The sequence below is a fragment of the Ambystoma mexicanum genome, chromosome 4q, assembly GCF_040938575.1.
Source record: "Ambystoma mexicanum isolate Mex_15411 chromosome 4q, UKY_AmexF1_1, whole genome shotgun sequence".
Classification (NCBI taxonomy): Eukaryota; Metazoa; Chordata; class Amphibia; order Caudata; family Ambystomatidae; genus Ambystoma; species Ambystoma mexicanum.
Window position 1 is genome coordinate 1,261,852,047 of NC_090928.1, and position 24,104 is coordinate 1,261,876,150.

The following is a 24,104-nucleotide window of genomic DNA, read 5'->3' on the forward strand; positions in this document are numbered from 1 at the left end:
GCCAGGAGAACGTGGTACCCGGACCTTCTAGACATGTCCATCTGCCCTCCAATTCGACTGCCATACAGAGAGGATCTTCTCTCGCAGAAGGAAGGTCAGGTTCTCCATCCAGCCATCAAGACCCTCAACCTTCACGCTTGGTGTCTGAAAGGTTGAGGTACAAGGATTGGGACCTTCCGGATGATGTTATGGAGGTGTTGCTTTCGGCCAGAAGGCCGGCAACTAAAACTCTATACCGCTGCCGTTGGAACAAATTTTGCAGCTGGTGCAGAGAAAAGAATATTGAACCCTTTTCTTGTGGTACACCTATGGTGTTGTCATTCTTACTTTACCTGGCTAATTCAGGCCTACAGGTTGGCACAATTAAGGGCTATCTCGCAGCGCTATCAATCTTTAAGCGCACTGCAGAGGAGCCTTCATACTTCAAAATTCCATTGGTAATACAATACCTAAAAGGATTAACTAATGTTTATCCCCCGAAACCTTTTCAAGTTCCCTTATGGGATTTAAACCTAATTTTAAACTTCCTAAAGGGTGCCCCTTTTGAACCACTACACTCTTGTTCATTGAAGCTTCTCACCCTCAAAACTGTTTTGCTAATAGCATTGACATCTGCTAGAAGGGTTAGCGAGTTGCAAGCCTTATCGTGTAAACCTCCACATACAATCTTTTACAAGGACAAAGTTGTTCTTCAGGTGAAGCCTAACTTCCTCCCGAAGGTAGTCTCGGAGTTTCACATCACTCAGAAGATTATATTACCTTCTTTCTACCCTCCTCCTCATCCGGGGAAGGAGGAAGAGAGACTGCACAGGCTGGACCCTAAGCGAGCCTTGAGCTTCTATATCAGCAGATTGGCTAAGATCAGACAAGCAGACCAACTCTTTGTAGGTTATGCAGGACATAAGTTGGGCCTTCCAATAACAAAACAAACCATCTCCAGATGGATTATTTTAGCCATTCTGGAGTGCTACAAATTGGCAGGAAAGGAGCCTCCTCAAAATCTAAGGGCTCATTCTACCAGGGGTATCGCAACATCCTCAGCCCTTCAAAGAGGGGTGCCAATTCGAGATATATGTGCGGCTGCCACATGGTCGTCCGCACATACATTTACCAAATTCTATAGCCTGGATTCCTCCTCTAGTCAAGAAACTAGATTCGGCAAGGCTGTGTTACACTCTGTCCATTCTGGAAGGGTAACATAACTTTTATTACTCCCGCCTCCAGTCACAATACCACTGCTATGGGAGTCTATCTAAGATAAGGAATACGTCGGAGGACACAATCCCTTCGAAGAACTAGTTACTCTTACCTTGTAACGTTCTTTCGATGGGATGTTCCTCCGACGTATTCCTTATCGACCCTCCCATCCATCCCCGCAGTATGACTTCCTGTGGGTTTGCAGCCTATGCTCCTTCAAGGTGATTAGTCTAATCCAAAAACATTACTGGGGACTACAAAACGGAACTGAGCAACGGACGCTGCGCGCGGCCTTTATAGGCAGGATGACGTCGACGTCGGCACGGAGGCCGTCGAGGGTCATCGACTCGGCGATCATCGACGCGCAGCGCCCTCTGGCGAAAAAATTTTCCGAGGCCAGCAAAGCTGAAGGATTTCTATCTAAGATAAGGAATACGTCGGAGGAACATCCCATCGAAAGAACGTTACAAGGTAAGAGTAACTAGTTCTTCTCCAGCATTGGTATCTTTCATGGATTCACATGCGCCCACCGGCCTCCCCTGAATGCAATATACATGTTTGTATTCCCCCCATGCTACTTTGGAGGGGTTAAAATCTGAAGGGAGCCGTGGGGGCAGGGCATTTATACCACTACGTTCTATTGGGGCATGCGTAAGCAGCCCAAAACGACGTAGATAGGACACAAAGGTGTCAAAGTTTTTTCCTATGGAAAACGGCTTTATAAGTGTACCGAGGGTTCCCAGTCTGACGGGGAATATTCTAAGCATGTGAATCCATGAAAGATACCAATGCTGGAGAAATGGAGTAACAGGTAAGAAACTATTCCCTTATCCAGTGTATTGCATTGCCTGCTTTTTTCCAGTCCCAACGATCAGTCAGGGAAAACCTTACATACACTGAATGTTCATAGGGCAGCACGTTTTAGAGTGCTTGAAAGAAGCAATTGCGTAAAACTAGTCCTCAATTTTGTAAAACATTTTTTTGCCCTGTTGACAGGAGTCCTTGAGCAAATAGATCATTACACTATGGATTGGGCCTTGCATCGAACAATGATGCAAAATGGCCATCTACACCAAGAGTGCTTTCTACATGGGGGAACAGCAGCTACTCTTTCCTCATTAACCGCCCCCTGTGCGCACAGTATGAAAAACTGCAACATGGAGTCCTGTACACTTACTCCTAGGTCCTGTCCCCTTTCCTCCATCCTGTATGGGGGTCCCTTGCGATGGACTGGAACAGAACCACTTTTACACCAGAAAGACATTTCCCCTTTAAATTTACTGGCACGCAGGGGTGTGGCCCGGGTTCCCTTGACCCCACCCACCAGCGCCATACCTCAGTCCCCTTTTCCGCATTGACGGGAACGGACCACTCCACCATCACCCCTGGGTGAGGCCTAGCCTCGTAATTCCATGCGCTTTCCCCTGTATCTCATCTTATCTTTTTCCTTTATCTACAGATTTGGAAACACTGTCCACCGGTGCCGTAGCTCTGTCCCCGGCGCATGTTGGCCCGACAGGATTTTGCAGGTGCCCGTCGTGCAACGGTTCCTTCCCTACAGCAGATCCCCACGCACTCTGTCTCCGATGCCTTGGTGAGGACCACGGTTGGGACGGTTGCTCCACTTGCGACTCCCCCACGCCAAGATCGCTTAAGCACCGGCTCGAGTGTTGGAGGGAACTCCTTCAACAGGACTCCTCATCAGAACAAGGCTCTTGAATGCAGTGGCGTCTCTCCTCAGGTAGGAGGGGCTGCACGTCTACCCATACCTTGATGACTGGCTAGTCAGGGGTACTTCTCCAGAGCAGGTACGGGACTCGGCGCACACACTCTTCTCTACCCTATTTGACATGGGCTTCTCAATCGCCTACCAAAAGTCTCAGCTCAGTCCTACAGTGTTTCTGGGTCTATTGTGGGACATTCTGCAGAAGAGGGTTTTCCACAAGGGGGACAAGAGTTTTCCCTCATATTTTGACAGCAATTCGAACAGCAGTATCCCATTTTCGCAGCAAGTCAATCACCACAGCATGGTAGTATCAGCACCTCTTGGGCATACTGGCAGCATGTTTCCTGGCGGTTCCGTACACCAGGCACCACATGAGGCTCCAGTTGCATTTCCCGGATTCTTAGGATCAGGAATTGGGTCATCAGGGGGCCCCGGCCTCCATCCCACAACACCTGAACCATGAACTCAGATGGTGGCAACATGATGAGAATGTTCTGGTAGGCAGACCCTTCCGTCCACCCCCCATAGTGTACACCATTATCACAGATTCCTCACTCCATGGGTGGGTAGCCAGCCTGGGGGCACACTCAGTGCACAGCCTATGGACCCCGACCGACCGGCAGAATCACATCAACTGGCTGGAGCTTATGGCTGTACAGTTGGCACTCTAGTTCTTTCAACCGACCATCAAGGGTAGGTCTGTGTGCATCCAGACAGACAACACAACCTGCATGTGCTATATCAACAAATGGGGACCAGATCCCTGCAAGTGATTGCGTTGACCCTGGAAATCTGGGAATGGGCTATCAGTCAGGGTGTGTGGCTCTCGGCAGTCCACCTTCCTGGAGAGTACACCCTGGAATCAGATGGGCTCAGTCGACTGGCTGCCGACAATTCTGAGTGGCAGCTGAATGGGAGCGTCCTCCAGGACGTGTTCAGCAGTGGGGGGCACCCAACAACAGACCTGTTTGCCACAGCAGAAAATCAGACGTGTCAGCAATTCGCGTCCTGGAGAGGAAGGGGACGCAGTCCAGATACCCTGGGACGGGATGCATTCCCACCCACAACGCCTGTGCACAAGATAGTGAGCAAGATCAGGAATTCCAGGACCCTCAGGATTATACTTGAGGAGCCTCGCTGGCCGGCACAGCCCTGGTTCTCGGACCTGCGGCAGATGTCAATTCTACTCCCCCACTCCCTTATGGAAGGGCCCTCTACTAGCACAGCAGGGAGGTGCAATGCTACACCCCTCTCCAGAGAGACCAGCCCTAGTGGACTGGTTCTGAGCAGCTAATGCTCCAGCACCTTCAGCTGTCCAGCGACAACCTGAAGATCATTCAAAATGCCAGGATTCAGGCTACACGCAAGCAGCACAAAAGTAAATGGGCAAGATTCTGCTTTTGGGCTAAGGAGCATGGTGTGAACCCGCTGAGACGCACCCTCGACCAATTTTTATCATTCTGGCGTCAAGGTTGATAACTGCAGAGTAAGCGAGATCCAGCTGTTGGCTGCCTCGGAGCCAAACACTAGATTTCACAAAGACAAGGTAATGCTCCGCATGCAACCCAAGTTTCTTCCGAAGGTAGTTTCATCCTTCCATATCAACGAAGAGATTGTGCTCTCGACATTCTTCCCGGACCCCAAGAGAAAACGCTCCACTGCCTATATATCAGGAGGGCGTTGACATTTTATCTGGTTAGAACGAAAGGCATCCGAAATACAGTTGCACTGTTTTCAATATGTGGAGGCTCTAGACCTGGGCAGCAAGCCTTCAAGGCATCCATAGCTCGATGGGTGACGGCAGCGATCCAGGAGGCATACAAGGTGCAACGTAAGGATCCGCCGCAGGGCAAGCATGCGCATGTAGTAAGAGCTAAAGCGATTGCAGTCGCATTCCAGCGCCACGTTCCCTGGGAGTTGATCAGCAGGGCAGCTACATGGGCCACGCATTTGGATACCAGTGCCAAGGCTGATGCAACATTTGGCTAAGCGGTGCTGTGTAAACTATTTCCCTAGAACGTCAGGCTCTCCGCCCCCACCACTCCAGTTTGTTGTCAACTGTAATAACCCATACAGGATGGAGGAAAGGGTACGAGACATGGGAGCAATAAAGTGTTACTCACCGGAGTGACTAACGTACTCCTGGTCCATAGTCCCCTTTCCTTCATACATCCCACCATCCATCCCCTTATAATAAGACCAGTAGGGTTATTAAGGTATAATGCAGCCGACGCATCAAAAGGGGACTGGGGTGTGGAACTGGTGGGTGGAGTTAAGGGAGCCCGTGCTCCCCGGAGTGTGCCCCTGCATGCAGGTACATTTAAAGGGGACCTTTTTATTTTCTGGTGTAAAGAGGTTCCGTTCCAGTCCCTCGCAAGGGACGCCCAAACAGGATGGAGGAAAGGGGACTTTGGACTCAGCGTGCGTTAGTCACTCCGGTGAGTAATACTTAATTTTGCTCGCCACTAATGTTTAGATACTCGAACCAGAGCAGATGCGCAAATGGGACATGCAGTACTTAGGTTTTTATTTCACTTTTGCAGATGCATTTGATGTGATTCACAAGCCCCAGAAGACATACATTATTTAAGGAGTAACCATAGATGAGGACACAATCCATTCGAAATAGGGTTTTTGGCGCTTGTATCTTCATTATCATTACTATTATTTTTAGTGTATTTATTCAACGTGGACCTAGCTTCGGAAAGAAGCGCTTTATATTTATTGGGGTAAGAGCATGTTGAGAGAAGCGGAGAAAACAAGAAAGGAGGGGTTTAATGTGGGGGAGGGCAGTTTGGAAGCAGGGGATCGGCAAGCAATCGGAGGAAACAGTGGGAGCATATCGCCCAGTCTCAGGTCGGGTGGTGAGTGGAAGGTGTGTGGCTCTCGGTATTCAGAATCGCATGCACCTTTTCAACCTCCCCACTGAGCTAGAGAAGACAAAATACAAAAAACAGATGCGTATCAAAATGGACCCATGAATAAATGGGTACCTGTACTATAGAACACAGTGGTCCTGTCTCGCAGCAAACAATCTCAGGGCCTTGTCTTGAGTATTATAGGTACTGGTAATATATGACAGGAATTCCCGTCAAGGCCGATTTATTATTTGGAAGTAATCCACTTGTAATATTCAACAACCACTGGATGGGTGATCCTGAAGAGATAGAACCTACAGAAAGTCTGTTAGACAACTATATAGTTGCGAAAGTGTTAAGCAATCCCACGTATAGTTGCAGCTGTTTAAACCTTTATGAATATTACTGAAAATACACAGAGTAGTACTAAGATTAAAGTCCCTTTCTTTTTTTGCCCACTAATGGCTATAATAAATGTCAGCAATGTTTGCATGGCATTAAACAGGGGCCTGCAGTCTCAAAGGATGTAGATGGACTCGAGTTTAGCTCAGTTTTATCTGGAAACTGTCTAGAAAGCTAGCCTTTTTCTTTGTAGATATTACATAAAGCAAAACATGTATTTTAAAGACTGTTTTAAAAAAAGATAATCATAGACGCTGATGGGGTTTTTATTTTTTGTAACAGGTGTGAATATTGGTGATGTTGGATGTTATGTTTATGATCCAAATGCTAATGAGTCGGAAATACATAATCTCCCCTGAATTCCATGAACAGTCCAAACTACATAGGAAACAGGTGAGCGCGACACCAATATATAGAAGTCACTAAAGTATTTTTCCAATACGCTGTTAAAATTGTATTATGTTAACAAATGTATGAATGTAAAAGTATTTCTCCAGCATAGGGTGTGGCATGGCTTCACATGCTCATGAATATTCCCTGTCGTCAGGCTGGGAATCCTCGGTAAAGAAAAAATCAGTATCAGTTTCGTTTCTGATCTGTCTTTTTTAGTAGTAACCAATCGCTGATCTCTGGGTCATACTGCCCCCAGCCAATGAATGCCCTCTCCCTAAACCCTGCCTCTGGCAGCCATCCTCAGATTTTTACTGCACGCTGAAGTGTTGCGAGTCCTTGTGTTTAGCTCTCAAGTTATTTTACTGCGTTTTCATGCTTTTTCAGGAGATTTTCTCATTTTTTCGGTTAAATCGAGCCTCAAGCTCCACCGTTTCTACTTCCGATAACAGGGATCCGTTTCGGAATTCTTCTACGCCCCTCAAGGGTGAAGTTTTCGTCGGGTTTATACTTCTTGGAGGATTCCGGAAGATCTGCAGCCTACCTCTACGGACATGGCCCAGGACACGGGTAGCTCGACGCCCGGATCCAAGCTGTTCAGGTGCTGCCCTGGATGCGGATTACAGAACGTTTTCAAGGAGGACGAGCATTCAAAATGTCTCTACTGCCTCAAGGACAAGACGCACGTGGAGAAAGACTGTGCGTTCTGCAAGAACCTTTCGGAACGGACCAAACAAGATCGTCGTTCCCGCCTCGCCGCCTGGCTGGAGAAGGGCACAGCAGGTGAGAAGGCGAAGAAGTCTGAGCGGGCTTCTAAGCCCTGTGAGGGCGCCCCGGGGCCCAACAGAAGGCCAAGCGCTGCGAGTCCGCGGGCACCGGGAGCGCCGAAAGGTCGGGCTCATCGGTTGCCAAGCAGGGCGCTACTTCCCCGGCACGTTCGACCACGAGCCAGCGCTCTGGTTCGGGGAAGAGGAAGTCCGAGAACCCGGGTAGGCAGCTGGAGCAGACCCGGTCGATCTCGAAGCGTGAGTGAGGCGCTGACCCCCCCCCCCCCACCCCCAAGGCCCAGGACGCGCCTAAGGTGGTGAGGGCTTTGATCCACCCGGCAAAGGCCTCTACAGAAGTGGTTGCTGCGACCCTGGCGAAGCCAGCTGAGACTACGCCTGTGGAAACGCCCGCCGGGCCCAGAGTATCCCTGCCACCGCGGAGGGATTCCTCTTTCCAGCCCATCGCTAAAACCCCTGTGAAGCCCCCGGCTGAAAAAGAGGGGTGGGGGCGGTGTACATTACAGACTCGGAATCGGCCTCTGAGGAGCAACTGGTGGAAACCGAGAAGGGCCTCAACGAAAGATCTATAGGCCTCAACGAGAGGTCCTTAGGCCTCAACGAGAGGTCCTTAGGCCTCAACGAGAGGTTCGAGAAGGTTTGATCCCAGCGGGCGGTCCCTGCTGACGTGATCAAAGATAACGACGACGACAAACGGGGCCCAGCGGAATGGCCATCCCGTCCATCGCAGCCATTGCCCGAGCCCCAGGATAGCTCGGCTGCCATTTTGTTTCCAATCCTTATGCACCAAAATAAGAACGAGATTACCACGGACCCCGACGGAGGATCCAGAACCAGGCCCGTCGGGAAGCCCTCCGAGCAAGCGGAGGAGAGTCCACCCCGCTCCGCCCTTCGTGCCTGCGAGACCGGTGGACCCCTCATCCCCCTCGCCGGACCCTAGAGAGGATACGGCGACTGATACAGCGACGGGGACGGACGATGGCAGCGGCGATGACACAGCAGACATCCCGTCACCCCCTCCCGTGGGCATCTCCAGCCAACGAAATTGGCTTTCCACGCCATGATAACCAGGGCATCCGAGCTCTTCCAGCTCTGCCCTGAAGAACGGAAAAAGGAGGGGTTTCTGTACCAACAACGAGAGGCCAAGAGGAAGACGGTCCTCGCGGTGCCTTTACTCGATGACATCTGGGAGGAGGGCTTGCTGTCCTCAACCCTTCCACGACACCAGCCAAGAGGAACAGGTACGAGAAGAAGTACCGAGTCCCCGATGCGCCCCCTTGTGCCTCAGGGCCCGGCCCACGCCGGACTCTGTCGTCTCAGCAGCGGCTAAGAAGGCGGCAGCGGGTGCGGCGGCTTCAACTTCCACCTCCCCGCCAGACAGTGAGGGCAAGAAGTTGGACTCTATGGGACGAGTCATCTAGTCGGCGGCGACGACGATTAAGGCGGCCAATGCCTTAGCGATCGTGGCCCGCTACGACAGGGAGCTCTGGTTCAAGATAGCTCCCCTGCTAAAGGGCAGAGGCCCTAGAAATTCTGCAGGAAGGCGAGGTGGCGTCGGATCACGCCATAACGGTGGCAACGGCAGACATTGCTGATACCGTATTTCGCCAACTGGGCAACAGAGTTTGCCTCCGACGATGAGGATGGCTCAAGGCGACAGACTTTCGCCAGGACATCCAGACCAGGGTGTTGGACATGCCGTTCGACGGCAACAACCTTTTTGGTAAGGCGGTGGATGAGGCCCTACAGGCCATCAAGACTGACTCGGAGACTGCCCGGGCCCTGGTGGTGCTTCAACAGCGGCAGCCCTTTCGGAGCTCCGGAGGCAGACAGGGCGCCTCCAAAGGATCCAGCGGTGGCTCCTCCACCGCCAGGCGGCCCGCTCCTCTTCTCAGGAGGCCTACAGAGGTCGCGGCAAGCAAGGGGGTTCCTGCCGCCGTCGCCAAGGAGGCCAAGGCGGCAAGGCCGCCTCCAAGCAAGAATGACCCGGCCGGGTTGTCGGGACCCCACCAAAGCACCCCGGTGGGAGGCCGGCTGACTAAGTTCGTCAGCGTTTGGGAGTCCATCTCCACCGACCGTTGGGTGTTGGACACCCTGGCCGACGGGCACTCGCTGGAATTCCAAAAGAAGTGCCCTTGCATTCCTCCCGGGCCAGGAAGGAGAATCATGTCCCTCAACTACTGTTGGAGGTAAAGGCGATGCTCAAGAAAGGTGCCATCAAGCTCGTCCCCCAGAGGGCTCCGGGGCTCCAGAGTGTACTCGAGGTACTTCCTCATCAAGAAGAAGACAGGCGGTTGGCGCCCCATCTTGGACCTGCATCGCTTAAACCAGTACATCAAGGCGCAGAAATTCAGGATGGACACCCTCCAGCACGTGCTGCGACAGCTGGAGGAAGGCGACTTCTTATCGTCTTTGGAACTGGAGGATGCTTACTCCCACATCCCTATTCTAAAAAGGCACAGGAAGTTCCTCAGGTTCGTGGTTCAGGGACGCCACTACCAATTCAGGGCCCTACCGTTCGGATTAAAGTCGGCACCCAGGGTTTTCACCAAGTGCCTGGCACCAGTGGCGGCGCGGCTGCGTCTGTAGGGGATCCACGTTTACCCCTACCTGGATGACTGGCTAATCCGGGCAAGGACAAGGGACCTCGCCGTCAAACACATGGCGAGGACCGTCCGGTTGCTCACGGAGCTGGGGTTCGCCATCAACTACCCCAAATCCCACTTGGTTCCATCGCAGATAGCACTGTTTCTGGGATCGAAGCTTGATACAGTGGTGCAATTGGCCTCCCCTTCAGAGGAGAGGACCAAGACCATCCTGGGCAAGGTGCGGCGCCTGCAAGCCACGGGCGGGGCAGGGTGAGGGCTATCAAGTCCCTCCTCGGGATGATGTCCTCATGCATCTACCTTGTACCCTTTTGCACACTTTGGATGCGTCCGCTACAGGAGTTTCTTGACGCCCGCTGGCTCCAAGCGAGGGGCTGTTTCGAGGACAGGATCCCTCTCGACAAGGAGTTCTGTCGGGCGATCTTATGGTGGGGCATCCGTGCTCACCTCACGACAGGCTCGGAATTTCAAATCCCGGCGTTTCAGGAGAAGTTGACGACGGACGCCTCTCTGGAGGGTTGGGGGGCCCACACCGGAGACCTCCACGCAAGAGGCCTTTGGCTCCCGGAGGAGAGGTCTCTCCACATCAACATTCTGGAGTTCCGAGGAGTGTTCTGGGCCCTCAAGTCGTTCCTTCCGTCCCTCCAGGGAAAAGTGGTGAGGATCTTCACCGACAACACCACCACGATGTTCTATATACGGAAGCAGGGAGGCACCAGATCCCCAGCCCTATCCAAGGAGACCCAGGATCTGTGGCACTGGGCCATCGCCCAGGGGATGTTTCTGGTTCCCTTGCACCTGGCAGGAATAAAAAAACACCATCGCGGACTCACTCAGCAGGCAGCTGCGCTCGTGCCACAAGTGGGAACTGCGCCAGGACCAAGTGGATCGACTCTTCCAACGATGGGGCAAACCCCAGATCGACCTGTTCGCGACAGCGACGAACTCCAAGTGCCAGACGTTCGCCGGCAGGTTCCCACAGCCGAGGAGCATGGGCTATGCTTTCTCGTTCGCTTGGGACGGCCTGTTTCTATTTGCTTTCCCTCCGTTGCCGTTGCTGCGCCGCCTCATCAACCAGCTCAAGAAGTCCAGGTGCAGGATCATCCTCGTCGCACCGGCGTGGACGAGGCAGATCTGGTTCCCGGACATTCTGGACTTGTCAACGTCCCCACCAGTCAAGCTGCCGGCGGACGCGGATCTTCTCTTCAGAGAAGGAGGCGCCATTCTCCATCACTACCCACAGTCGCTGAACTTGCAGGCCTGGCTCCTGCAGCACTAGAGTTTGGAGGGTACGATATCCTGGCTGATTGCAGAGAGGTTCTTGCAAAGGCCAGGGCGTCCTCGACTCTCGTGTTACGGTCATAAGTGGAAGAGGTTCTCTGTCTGGTGCTGTGCACAGAAGATTAACCCTTTGCGGATTACGGCCCCTCAAGTGCTGCCGTACCTACTGTCGCTGGCCAAAGCTGGACTGGCTCACGCCTCCATAAAAATACATCTGGCTGCCATCTCCCGATACACCAGGACTACGGGACGGGCGTCCTAGTGGTCTCATCGCCTGGTGAAGGAATTCATGATGGGACTATTCCGATCATTCCTGCCGGTGAAGGTCCCTGCCCCGGCGTTGGAGCTTAATGTGGTGCTGACCAGGCTCATGGGAGCCCCATTCGAGCCTATGCATTCAGCACCTTTGAAGTTCCTGTCATGGAAGAAAGCGTTCCTCGTGGCCATCACCTATGCATGACGAGTGGGAGAGATTCAGGCCCTATCTTGCAAGCCTCCATACTTGACTTTTTATGGCACAAGGGTAGTGCTGAGGACGCACCCCTCCTTCATGCCCAAGGTGCCGTCGGACTTCCACCTCAATGAGCCCTTGGTGTTACCAGTTTTCTTCCCGTCGCCTTCGACGCCGGCCGAGAGGACTTTGCACTCGCTGGATGTAGCTAGAGTGCTGAAGTTCTACGTGGACCGCACAAAGAGTTTTCGGAACACGTCACAACTGTTCGTTAACTTTGGGTCTGTGAATCAAGGGAAGGCTCTCTCGAAGACTTCCATTTCCAGATGGCTCTCCGGTTGCATCATGCATTGTCACCGGTTGGCAAACCGACCGCTGCCCGGCCGTCCGAGCCCATTCGACCAGAGCGATCGCTGCTACCACGGCGTTCCTGTCTGATGTGCCCTTGCTAGACATCTGCAGGGCTGCTACGTGGAGGTCGACGCACACCTTCACAAGATTCTACTGCGTCGATTGGGACTCCAGGGAGGAGTCCAGGGTCGGCCAAGCAGTGCTGCGCAACCTGTTCGCTTAAGGTGAGCCTGGTGAGGAGGTAAGAGATGCTTAATGTTGAGTTGTTTTATTGCTTAATGTTGAGCCTGTTGCCACCTCCCGTGGTTGTGCATGTGTATACTGTTATGTATTCTTTTATTTATGAGCATGTGAATCCATGCCAGACCCCATGCTGGAGAAGGAACAAGTTACTTACCTGTAACTGTTGTTCTCCAGCATGGGTCTGGCATGGATTCACATGCAAACCCTCCCACCTATCCCTCTGCGGCTCTTCACTTGGTCATACTGCCGCTTGGCGTGCTACCAAATCTGAGGTTGGCTGCTAGAGGCGGGGCTTAGGGAGAGGGCAGTCATTGGCTGGGGGCAGTATGACCCAGAGATCAGTGATTGGTTACTACTAAGAAAGACAGATCAGAAACGAAACTGATACTGATTTTTTCTATACCGAGGATTCCCGGCCGGACAACGGGGAATATTCATGAGCATGTGAGGCCTGTGGACCCCTCATCCCCCTCGCCGGACCCTAGAGAGGATACGGCGACGGATACAGCGACGGGGACGGACGACGACAGCAGCGATGACTCAGCGGACATCCCGTCATTACCCCCTCTCCTTTCCCCCCCCCACCCCCCCGAGAGCCCATTCGACCAGAGCGATCACTGCTACCACTGCGTTCCTCTCTGGCGTGCCCCTGCTGGACATCTGCAGGGCTGCTACCTGGAGGTCGACGCACACCTTCACAAGATTCTACTGCGTTGATCGGGACTCCAGGGAGGAGTCCAGGGTCGGCCAAGCAGTGCTGCGCAACCTGTTCGCCTAAGGTGAGCCTGGTGAGGAGGTAAGAATTGCTTAATGTTGAGTTTTGAATGTAATGCTTAATGTTGAGCCTTTGCCACCTCCCGTGGTTGTGCATGTGTGTACTGCTATGTATTCTTTTATTGAGCATGTGAATCCATGCCAGACCCCATGCTGGAGAAGGAACAAGTTACTTACCTGTAACTGTTGTTCTCCAGCATGGGTCTGGCATGGATTCACATGCAAACCCTCCCGCCTACCCCTCTGCGGCTCTTCATTTAGTCATACTGCCACTTTGCGTGCTACCAAATCTGAGGATGGCTGCCGGAGGCGGGGCTTAGGGAGAGAGCAGTCATTGGCTGGGGGCAGTATGACCCAGAGATCAGTGATTGGTTACTACTAAGAAAGACAGATCAGAAACGAAACTGATATTGATTTTTTCTTTACCACGATTCCCAGCCTGACGACGGGGAATATTCATGAGCATGTGAATCCATGCCAGACCCATGCTGGAGAACAACAGTTACAGGTAAGTAACTTGTTCCAACCTCACCAACATCGGTTTTACCTCAGCCGTTAATTGCCACCAGCAAAGGACACTTCAATTGAGGCCCAAGGTGACATCCCGTGAAGAACCACGGTTGTCAGCCAGTGTGTCTTCCTCGTCAGAAAGTTTTCATGAGCATTTGTGCATGGACCTTCACCAGCCACATCTAGTGTCCTTTTGGCGGTCCTTCATAACAAGTGAAGTTTGGTATATCACTCCAACATGACTTTGTGAAAGAGCGCTCTGAGAAGCACCCTTCTTGGTGGTCCCCGTTATATTTAGGTTGTTGTCTGACAGCCTTTATTAGCGTCAAATCCCCAGCACAATCTACTGTAGTTTCTGCAACTATGCAACAGCACCAAACCTCATCACGTGTTTTGCCCTCATGAACTGCTACTCCTGTGGGTAAAGACGACAAAGCCCTGGACTCCATGGGGAAACTAGTGTACTTATACAGTTATTTACACCATAGACCGGCCAACGCCATCCAGGTAGCATATAACATGCCTGTGGATGGAGATTGCAGAATTCCCCTCATGCTTCTCGAAAGAGAAGAGTGCTGTTTCATCCAAGAGTAATCCAAGCTCTTGGCTATGAAAATGTTGGAGGGCGCAGTGGGCCAGGTGGATACAACTTAGAAGGGCATGCCTAGTTTGAGTATGCACAGATTGCTGTTGCTCAAGGTGACGTGATCGTTATCACCCTTGCCTCCAGAGGATTGCCTCCATCCCCAGGTGAGTGTCCATGACCACCCCAGCAGGGGCAGTGGTAGATGTAGGCATAGGGAAAAGCATGTACCTGTCACTGTGCAACAGCAATGAGCAGGCAGCAACCCCTGCAGTAGGAGGCTGTTCCCAATTGCCAATACAGGAGAGGTTTATCAATGTCACATATATTTATATTGATAGGTCACTGTTCACACCATCCATTAACCCTTGGTGTGTATTAAGATATGTAGATTGTAGAACATATCAATACACAGTAGTTCAAATAGATTCCCCACACTTAATAGTCATGTTCAAATACTTGGCCCTTGATAATGAACAATCAATGAATACAAATAAATCTTTTAATTAAGAGAAATGTGTAACCAAGACACAATACTATTATCATCACTATGCACAACACTTGGTGCCTGCATTGATGGGTTTGGGCAAGCAGGAGCATAGCAGTATTCCTTCATGCTCTGCTTTCAATCAGCAGGATGAAGGTGGGATTGCAAAGCCGCCTTTTCCGCCACTCCGGATTGTGACGCTGGTTGCAGTGTATGTGCAAAATAAACTTAAAACAAAAAAGTTTCTCCTTAAGCCTATTTGTTGTACAATGTCGTTATTTTTTTAATTCCAATTGGTTTAATCAAACCTTTACAATTTAGTAAAAAAGATTTAGATGAGTGATAGTGATCGGAATATAAAGAGAGAACGAAAATCATATATTCTCAATACATTTCAAGAATAGTTCAAACAGTTCATTACGATTCATTCATATATCAAACATTTCCTTACAACTAGAATAATCATCACATTATTAAAGAAATCAGAATACTAAAATCAAACTTTAAGAATCAGCCCCATAGGCCACCTACATACTCTATTGGTATTTTAATAACCTACCCCATCTTAATACCCTTTAGAAAGCCCGAAAGGGCCAAGCCTTCATGTACATTTTGTAGATTGAGGCAACGTTTCAAGATTGCATCGATGGAGTATAGGACAAAGTGATATTTTAGTCTGCCTAGAAATACACCTCTTAAATCATTCAATACTACACATTCTAGAATAAGATGTTTTGCATTGTCATCTTTTACTTGACAAAACCTACAGTTACATTCCTTAGGTGTAATTTGTTTCCTTCTCACTAGAATATCCCTTGTTGGCAAAATGTTGCATCTTAAAGGCATGGTCCAGTAAAAATGTTTGTCCCTACGGGTCGGCCATGTTCTTTTAAGCTTAAGTGGCTCGATTTTAGAAAACTTTCCTATGGACCTTACCCGAGTTTTCGTCCATTAAACGCACGCGAAAACAGGCACCAGGGAGCCGCCATTTTGTGATAATCCTATCACTTGCCGCATCGCCCTGGCTGACCTGCTTCTGCGGCACTAAATCAAATCCCCTGCCCCTGAGCCTGACATTATCAAAACATTCATATGGTAACGAAATAAATCGAGGCCAACGCACCATGAGAAACGACAGTTTGCATGCGTGTGGAATGATATGATATGGCATTTGTAACGCGCCTATACACAAGTGTTTCAAGGCGCGACGAGGCGGGGGTGGGGGGGACAAGGGCAGACAGACAACGATCATACTAGGCCAGGTGTCTTTCAGGTCGCGCAAGGGGAAGGGGGTAAAAGTGCTGTACATGGTTAGTAGAATACAAGATAAATAATAGGGCCAGCTGGTGGCAAGTGCAAGGTAAATGCCAGGAGAAGGGGCTGAAGGATACAGAGACAGTCCCGTAGTGCAGGTAGGCAGTGCAGGGAAAAGTGGCTGGGCCAAGGACCGAGATCGGTGAGACCTGTGGACCTGCATGCCCATGTGCCCACTACGAACACGTTTTCCTTGCTTTTCCTAGCTCTTCATTCATTTATTCATGCATCCATTCATTAATTCCGGTATAAAAGCGTCTAAAGATTTACTCACATTATATTTGAAATTTCCATTGTGTCTTTGCGTAATGCAGTCTTTAAATCCGACCCTGCTCTTGACAATGATTTTTCGTATACTGAACTAAAATGAAACTCGGTCTAGTTTCTGAATTTTCAGCCTTATCGTCTTAGGTTATTGTGCACCCCCTTCAAATGAAGTTCTTTCGGCATGGTCCCTGTCTAAAGGTCAAAAAACAATAGACCCTTATACTTCCAGTGCGACTTGTGGGCGCGAGCTGAAAATCAAAGCCGCTGTCCTTCGCATTCTTTATTTGCAACATCCCGTAGTAAAGGCATCTGTGAGAACTTGAAGTTTAGAATCCCTATATGTAGTGCGCCACAATGTGCAAATGCGAACTGGCTTCTCTCCCAAATGCCACGGCCCGTTTGGCGCGTTCTAAGGCCCCCAATTTTGTCCCCGTTGTCTGCGAGCTTTGCAGCCCCAAAGAATCATGACTATGGAGACATTTAATTTTTGGCGGAAGGTCAGGTGTAAGTATAAAGTACCACAGGAGTTGAGTTAAAAGTGAGATTTATTGTTTGTTTTATTATTTGCAATACGGAAGCCTCCCCTCTGTTAACAGTGTTCAACAGTGCGCAGCATTTACATTTACATGAGATGAGACATAAGAAAAATATATAAATACACATATATGAGGTGAGAGAATTCAAAGATGACACCCAGCTTGTTCGCCACCCATGATGGTGAAGGTAGGGGTTGGGTTACAGGCACTGTACAATAACATTTATTTACAAAAAGACAATCTTACTGCAATTATTTAAACCAGAATTTGTACTTCACAACCAGCTGTGCTTCTGGTGGACATGTAACAGTTGCAATGTTCGGTGGCAATGGATCACTGCTCTGCACAGAAACGTCCAAAATTCCATCTGTGCTTCTCTAACACAGCAACAATAAGGCCTTTCACAAAGTCGAACTGTATTTCATCATAGACTGGTTTGATCACCCATTGCTTACTTCGTTTTGAAAACACCTTAGTGTAGCGAGGCATCCTTACTTTACCCCTAGTCCTAGATTGTTCATGTCCGACATTGCTGTTATGGGCCAAGACCGCTAGTAGAGTGCAATGTTTCATGCCCCGAAAGTTAAAATGCAAGCGCTTTGGCCTGTACTTTAGGCACATATTGTGGAACACCTCCAAATCTCCTGTGTGACAAAATTCTGTCAGTCCTCTCAAATCTCTTGATAGAGTTTTGTCGAAAACAATCTTCTCAATGGCTTTGTGTGTCGGTGAAGATGGAATCAACCACTTCTTCTTCCGTGCCTCCTCTGGGGACAAAGGGTCATGTTCACATTGGTGGAAATGTAGGTTTTCTGACCAGCGGTGAACGTTGGTACAGTGGTGCATCAGTGACCGCCATCTTTCAAGTAGTATTTCCACTGACCCTTCACAAGTTTTTGAGCTCCACCAAAGATGGTTGGTGATAGACTGGGACCACTGCAAAATGGTCCCAAAATTTTTTTTTCCTGCAGCCGAGATTTTCTTACTGATTGATTTAGCAAGATGCCATACGTGGCAATTGAAACGTATCTGTCCGTGGCTGAGGTCGATGTGCCTTCCCCTTGATTGTAGATATTCCACTGATTTTATAAATCCTAGTTTCTCCATGGCCACTGAGGATGTACATTGTGTTACCTGCACGACCACCGAACTCACAATTTTCTTACTATCCATGTCCTGAAAGTGGTAGGTGCAGTACTTGGCAGAAAATCCAGGGCTGTCGCACTGTCCATCGCCGGCTAGCCTGAAACGTTTCCCTTCGAATGTACTTTCTAGAGACAATTGTTCAATTTTCCAAGTATCACTAATGGCCGGAAACAGATAATCACGTTGGTATATGTAGTACAGCGATTTAGACATGAAATGGAGTCCCACAAACTGAAAGAAAGCCTCTAACTTTCTAAAACTGGAGCCATTAAAGTGATGCAGCTGCACACAGTAGATTGCCTGCTGGCATTTTCCCCAGCATCGTTTGTGCAGACCATGAGAACCTATGATTTAATCGACAGGCGGCTTTTATTTTGACGTTACTGCCTTTTATTTGACGAGTTACATTAATCAATGGCTTCCCACATACTTTCCCTCTAACTGAATTCCCACATTTCAGCATACTTATAATTCCCATCAAACAACTGTCGAATACATGATCTCTTTCATTACAAAACTGCTCCCTTTCATTAGACTGTCATCCTGAGTCAACGTTGTTTCGGCCTGTGACGTTGCGGAGATTTCAACACATTGGAAAGTAATATCGCTGCTATCAAGTTCTGATGCGTCTATGGATGCTGCGGCTGGTTCATTCTGTCATTTCGACATCTGCTACTTCAACATTGATGGGAGAACACAACAATGTCGACATGTTTTTGGGTGGCAATTTTTTGGCGGGTGTAGATTGTGTGAATTGATCTGCAACTACTTCAGAGCTATCTTCAATACATTCAATATCATCTTTTTCTGTGGTGCGGTCGCACTGTCGCAATGGTCCAATGCAACTTTGCTGTATTCTCCAAACACAGTTAATTCAAGTTCTGGCCATTGGACATGAGCATCTCGAGCCTGAACACGCATCGCCTCGATTAATAGTTCCTCCATAGTGTACATGGTCTGGCAAGCAACATCTCTCATTCGCTTCGCTGTCTGTGTATCTATAGTTCTGACACCCATGGGTAACTAGAGGAGAGATTGGAAAAGGGATGTTCAGTTTAAACACAAGATAAAGTGTAGTCCAATTGACTGGAAAAAAACATAAAATAGTCCCCAGCACAAACATTTTTTTAAAGTTATGAACTGTTTGTAACTAACCTTTTTTTGTTTGTTTTCTTTGCAACTTTAATGACTCAACCTTCAACATCTGCACGCTGTAGTTCCGATTTGTTTGCGCATGTCCTCCCTTCCTCTTGCGCTGCAACGACTATATTTTCTGTATCCGCATAGACAGCACGGAATGAGGCTCCATCGTCTCCCTGAAACATAGTACTTTCATTACTATGTATCAAAATATTGTTAGCATAAAACACACGTGATGGCGAACACACAGGTACATCTCAATAGCCAAACACGATTTAAACATTGTGTACAACAATCAAACGACAAGTATTCGACCAGTGATGATCTATTTCGATGGAACTGTCAGTATCCATACCTCTGGCTCTGCATGGACTGCCATGAATGGTTGTATTGGAGAGCAGGCATCAGCATCTCCCTGAAACACAGTACTTGCATTAGTATGGTTTTCAATATTGGAAACATAACACACACTTGGGGTCGACGGCACAGGTACATATAAAGAGATAACCACAAATGATGCATTGTCTAAAAGAATCAAGGAAAATCTAAATATGATCACATTTCATCGAGTTATTTCTCTGATTTATTTACATATGCATCATCTAAATGGGATGTTGTGATTGTAGTGGAAGCTCCGTCGTCTCCCTGAAACACTGCACTCGCGTTAATAGGGAAGAAAGTATAGCAAATGGAATCCCGTTATATGATCACGCATAATGGAGCTGTCAGTATCCATACCTCGTGCTGTTGAAGAATATCTATGGATGTTGCAAATGTAGTGCGCACTTCCGAAAGCTGTTGCGCCGATTCGTGTACGCATGGTCCTGCTTCCACTTCCCCTGGAATTACTTGAATGTCAGGCTCCGCATCAAGTGCAGGGGTTGATGCTCCATCAACTGCCTGAAACATAGTACTTGCATTAGTGAGGATTACAATAGTGAAAACATAACACACACCTGGGGTCGACAGCGCAGCTACATATCAACGGCTAACCACGAATGAAACATTGTGTAGAACAATCAAACAACAAGAATTCCAGCTCTGATGATGACGCTCGATGGAGCTGTCAGTATCCATACCTCCTGCTGGTGAAGAACATCTAGAAATGTCGTAGATGTGGCAGACGCTTCAGCCTCTCCCTGAAAGACAGTACTTGCATTAGTATGGATAACACTAATTATAACTGAAAACAAACACCAGTGGACGATATCTAAGGTGTATATCAATTGGAAAGCACTAACCAAACATTCTGTAAAATAATAAAACGATAGAATAAAACTATTACTTGACATGCATAAAACAAGTCTGTAGCGGATTAGCCTAGTAAGATTACCTGATACGCGCTAGAAGTGGTTGAAAACTGCGACCACGTCAAGGATGTAGTGTTCTTGCTTCAGATGCAAGGGATAGTCAAGAAGTTGTAAAGGTAAATTAATGATTGATAATGAAATGCCAATATTAAAAATAGCCATGTAAGGCGACAGAATACTTGAAAAATGCTCAATACAGCACAGTTCCCTGTTCCCATATATATACATTTCGTTTGTGGGTTATGAAATCGAAAAAGAATATATTGATAAATGTCATTATTCAAAAACCTATACACTCATATCAATATCGAAATTATTACAAGGGATAGAACACCTACAATATCAATTAATCCATTCGGCTAACTACACACTACCGCAAGGCCTAAAGCTAAATCTGGACACTTGACTCACCGGTGGCGGAATGTGGACGTATAGAGTGGGAATAGCGTTTTCGAGCAATTTCCGTGTCGTTCGCCGTTTATTCTTCTTTGTTACCCAAGATGTTGTGTACATGTCCAAGGAAAATTGCCAGCTGCAGATGCAGTATCGATCACCCCTCTTGTCCTGTAAGATTTGTTGGACTCTACTTTCCAGCTCATCCAGTGGATATCCGCAATGTCTGACCCATTCTCTTATTTGATCAACAGTTTTCGGGAATACATGCATTGTAGTGCCTTCAGATTTTGCATGGGTCTTCGAAGGGCAACCGCTAATCAACCAGGCAGGCATTGTTGATAAATCTGAAAAGTAAATATCGACATTATTATACAATCTTCATGAATAAAGATTTGATACAAAAGTAAATGAATCATACAATGATCAATGCAAGGTTTGTTTTGGTCGCCGGAACTATACCAGTTCATTATGTGCGGCTTAGTATTTGCATAAGTTGCAGAAATGTATAAATGATGTGACTAAAATCTGAACATGTGACTCATCCCTTGGATGTTCTGTCTTGCACGAGAAGGAAACATGCTTACATTATAGACTGGACCCCCGAAGGATGCAATTCGATGACAATAGACAAAGATGAAAATAAATAGATCTATTGATAGCATAGCAATGGAAACTCAAGTCAATAGCAATGAGACCAATGAACATAGCACTATTGAGTACTCTACTCGCAAATAGATAGAAATTTAAAAATCTGCGAAATATGACTAGGATACATGGCCTTACCTTGACCAACAAACAGTTGGATTCAGAAAGCAGAGCAGTATGTTGCAGGAGAATAGGTGGGTGGCCACAGGTAGCACACTGATGGGTTTGCTCTAAGCGGTCACAGAAGTTCACGGATAGCACGATGACGAGCAGATTAGCGTAGATCTCAGGGGTTGCCAGGTAGCACGTTCAGGAGTTGACTTGCAAAGCACAAAGATGTTCTCATGAGACATATCAAGTGGTTTATAAAGTATTAGAAACAGGGGTGTGTTTGTGAATGAATGACGTATGTATGTCGTGGTCTTAGGGGGGCGGCCTGCTTGAAGGGGAGGCCTGGCTGGAGACACAGGGTCTGAGGAGGCCATGTGAGCGATGGCCCCTGGGCGTGGGATACCTTTTGAAGTGTACATGCTGTTTGGCATCTTGGCCGTTTGCGCCCCTGACAGCGCACATCCACTGGCGTGAACCGCCTTTGATAGAGGGTGGGTGGGATGGAGGGGCCTGGGGCGTGCAGATAAGGCACAGGAAGACTGCTGAATGGAGACACACTTATGTGGATTGCTGGGGAGGCAGCCTGCTTCAAGAGGAGGCCTGGCTGGAGACACGGGGTCTGAGGCCATGTGACCGATGGCCCCTTGGCGTGGGGTACCTTTTGAAGTGTACATGTTGTTTCGCACCTTGGCCGTTCTCCGCCCCAGACAGCCCCACATGCCAGCGCTCATCCATGGGTGCGAACTGCCTTTGATAGTATATCGTTGCTTATCAATAACAAATGCCGCATACCGGAGATTCTTGTGAGCACAGACCCACACTTCAACCGGTGTATTATAGTGGTCAAGACCCTAAGGCCTGTATAATCCAATGGTAATTGTTAGTATCGATATATGTGTGACTTTTATAGAGACATAACCTACTGAAAGACTTTGAACAAGTGTTATTTAGTGCATGCATTATCGAGAATGTTATGTTAGCTTAGATAGATAGTGACCACCCTGCTTCACAGCGACCAGACCTTCACCCATTCGGAGCACAGATGTCTGATGTCCATCCTTGAATGGAGACACACTTGATTCATTTAAAAAATCGAAACAACCGTTGTTAAAATATATGTGGTGTTTTATTTTGGATCTTATTTTCATTACGCAAAAATACAAGACTTTAAAGATTATACAGGTCAGGTTGCAGCACAGCGAGAGAAAATCCCCTGTACTGACCGCTGTCACTCGGGAACATTTCTCTTACGGCACGAACGGCACAGGCGGCTATCACTCTTCGAACGCGGTGCCCAAGCCTCCTGTGGAGCCACCATGTAAAGGAACGATAGGCCACCAGCCTGTACCACCTGTGAAAAGGAATGAAACAAACTGTTTTTAAATGACCAAGATAAGTTTAATAAACGTTTGTTGTCAATGACAATTCTTGTAACTAATGGCATTCTGCACGGACAAATGCTATCTAGACAATGCACACTATTGAACGACTTTCATGCGTTACTATGATATGAATATATAATTTTGGATATAGTAGAAGAACATGAAATAGGAGTGGCATGACAAGCAGAGTATACTTACTCGTTACTCGGATTACGAGGACGAACAGTTGCGCGAAGTTCGTGCATGAGCACCATCATTATTCTCAACACGGCCCGTGTGAGGCAGGCTGCCCTGAAGTCTGGCAGCTCGGTGATGCATTGCGGTCGTGGCTCGCCTTCCGAAATAGAGGCCAGGCATCCCGAGTTTTCTCGGCAGCAGCCGTTCTCGTCCTCGGTTGGCATTAGCTCGCACCGATTGCATGTGCACCAGGTGGAGACGCCGTCCATGCGACTAGGCCCAGGCTCTTCATCTGTTGAATCGTCCTCCCAACTGCCGTCCGAATCCCCATCGTTTTTGCGTACTTCCCTTCCCAGTAGTTCCTCCTCGGTATACTCGGGTTCGTACATGTATGGCATTATTGTAGCCATTGTGTGGTAAACAAAGTAAAATAATTTAGAGAGATGGTACAGGTGTTCACACGGGCTACAAGCGGCGAAGGTAGCTGACCAGAGCACAGAAACGAGTCACAGAATACTCAAAGTAAAACAGAGAGAGGAATGGAATCGAAAATCTGCTGTATGTTGGGAAACGGTCTGTTTATACTTATTGAGGAAAGAGGCGTCCTGCCATTTCCATGGCGACACGTCATTAGCTGAGGCGCAGCGATTGTTTACACGAGACGTGCTTTGGCGTTGGGAAATGGGCGGTACGAGTCTGCTGATGACAGGCTCAGGGGCGGGGGATTTGATTTAGTGCCGCAGAAGCAGGTCAGCCAGGGCGATGCGGCAAGTTATAGGATTATCACAAAATGGCGGCTCCCTGGTGCCTGTTTTCGCGTGAGTTTAATGGACGAAAACTCGGGTAAGGTCCATAGGAAAGTTTTCTAAAATCGAGCCATTTAGGCTTAAAAAAACATGGCCAACCCGTAGGGACAATAACATTTTTTACTGGACCATGCCTTTTAGCCGAAGGGCTATCCCACGGTAGTACCGGTTTGGAAATATGAGAAGAATTTTTGAGAGGGATCCTCGTTTATTATGTTTGTGGGCCAAAT

General features: G+C 48.5%; 1 protein-coding gene across 2 annotated transcripts in view; it reads left to right on the forward strand.

Annotated features, from left to right (window-relative positions):
• Window positions 1-24,104, forward strand: part of CRIP3 (cysteine rich protein 3) — a 1,016,009-nt gene that overhangs the window by 651,227 nt on the left and 340,678 nt on the right. Inside the window, exon 8 of one of the 2 annotated variants that reach the window (XM_069608869.1) lies at window positions 6,466-6,576. The exons of the other annotated variant lie outside the window; for it this stretch is intronic. Within the exon in view, the coding sequence (XP_069464970.1) occupies window positions 6,466-6,542 (77 nt within the window). The 3' untranslated portion in view covers window positions 6,543-6,576. The remainder of the gene's footprint in view (window positions 1-6,465; window positions 6,577-24,104) is intronic. 2 annotated transcript variants of the gene reach the window in all.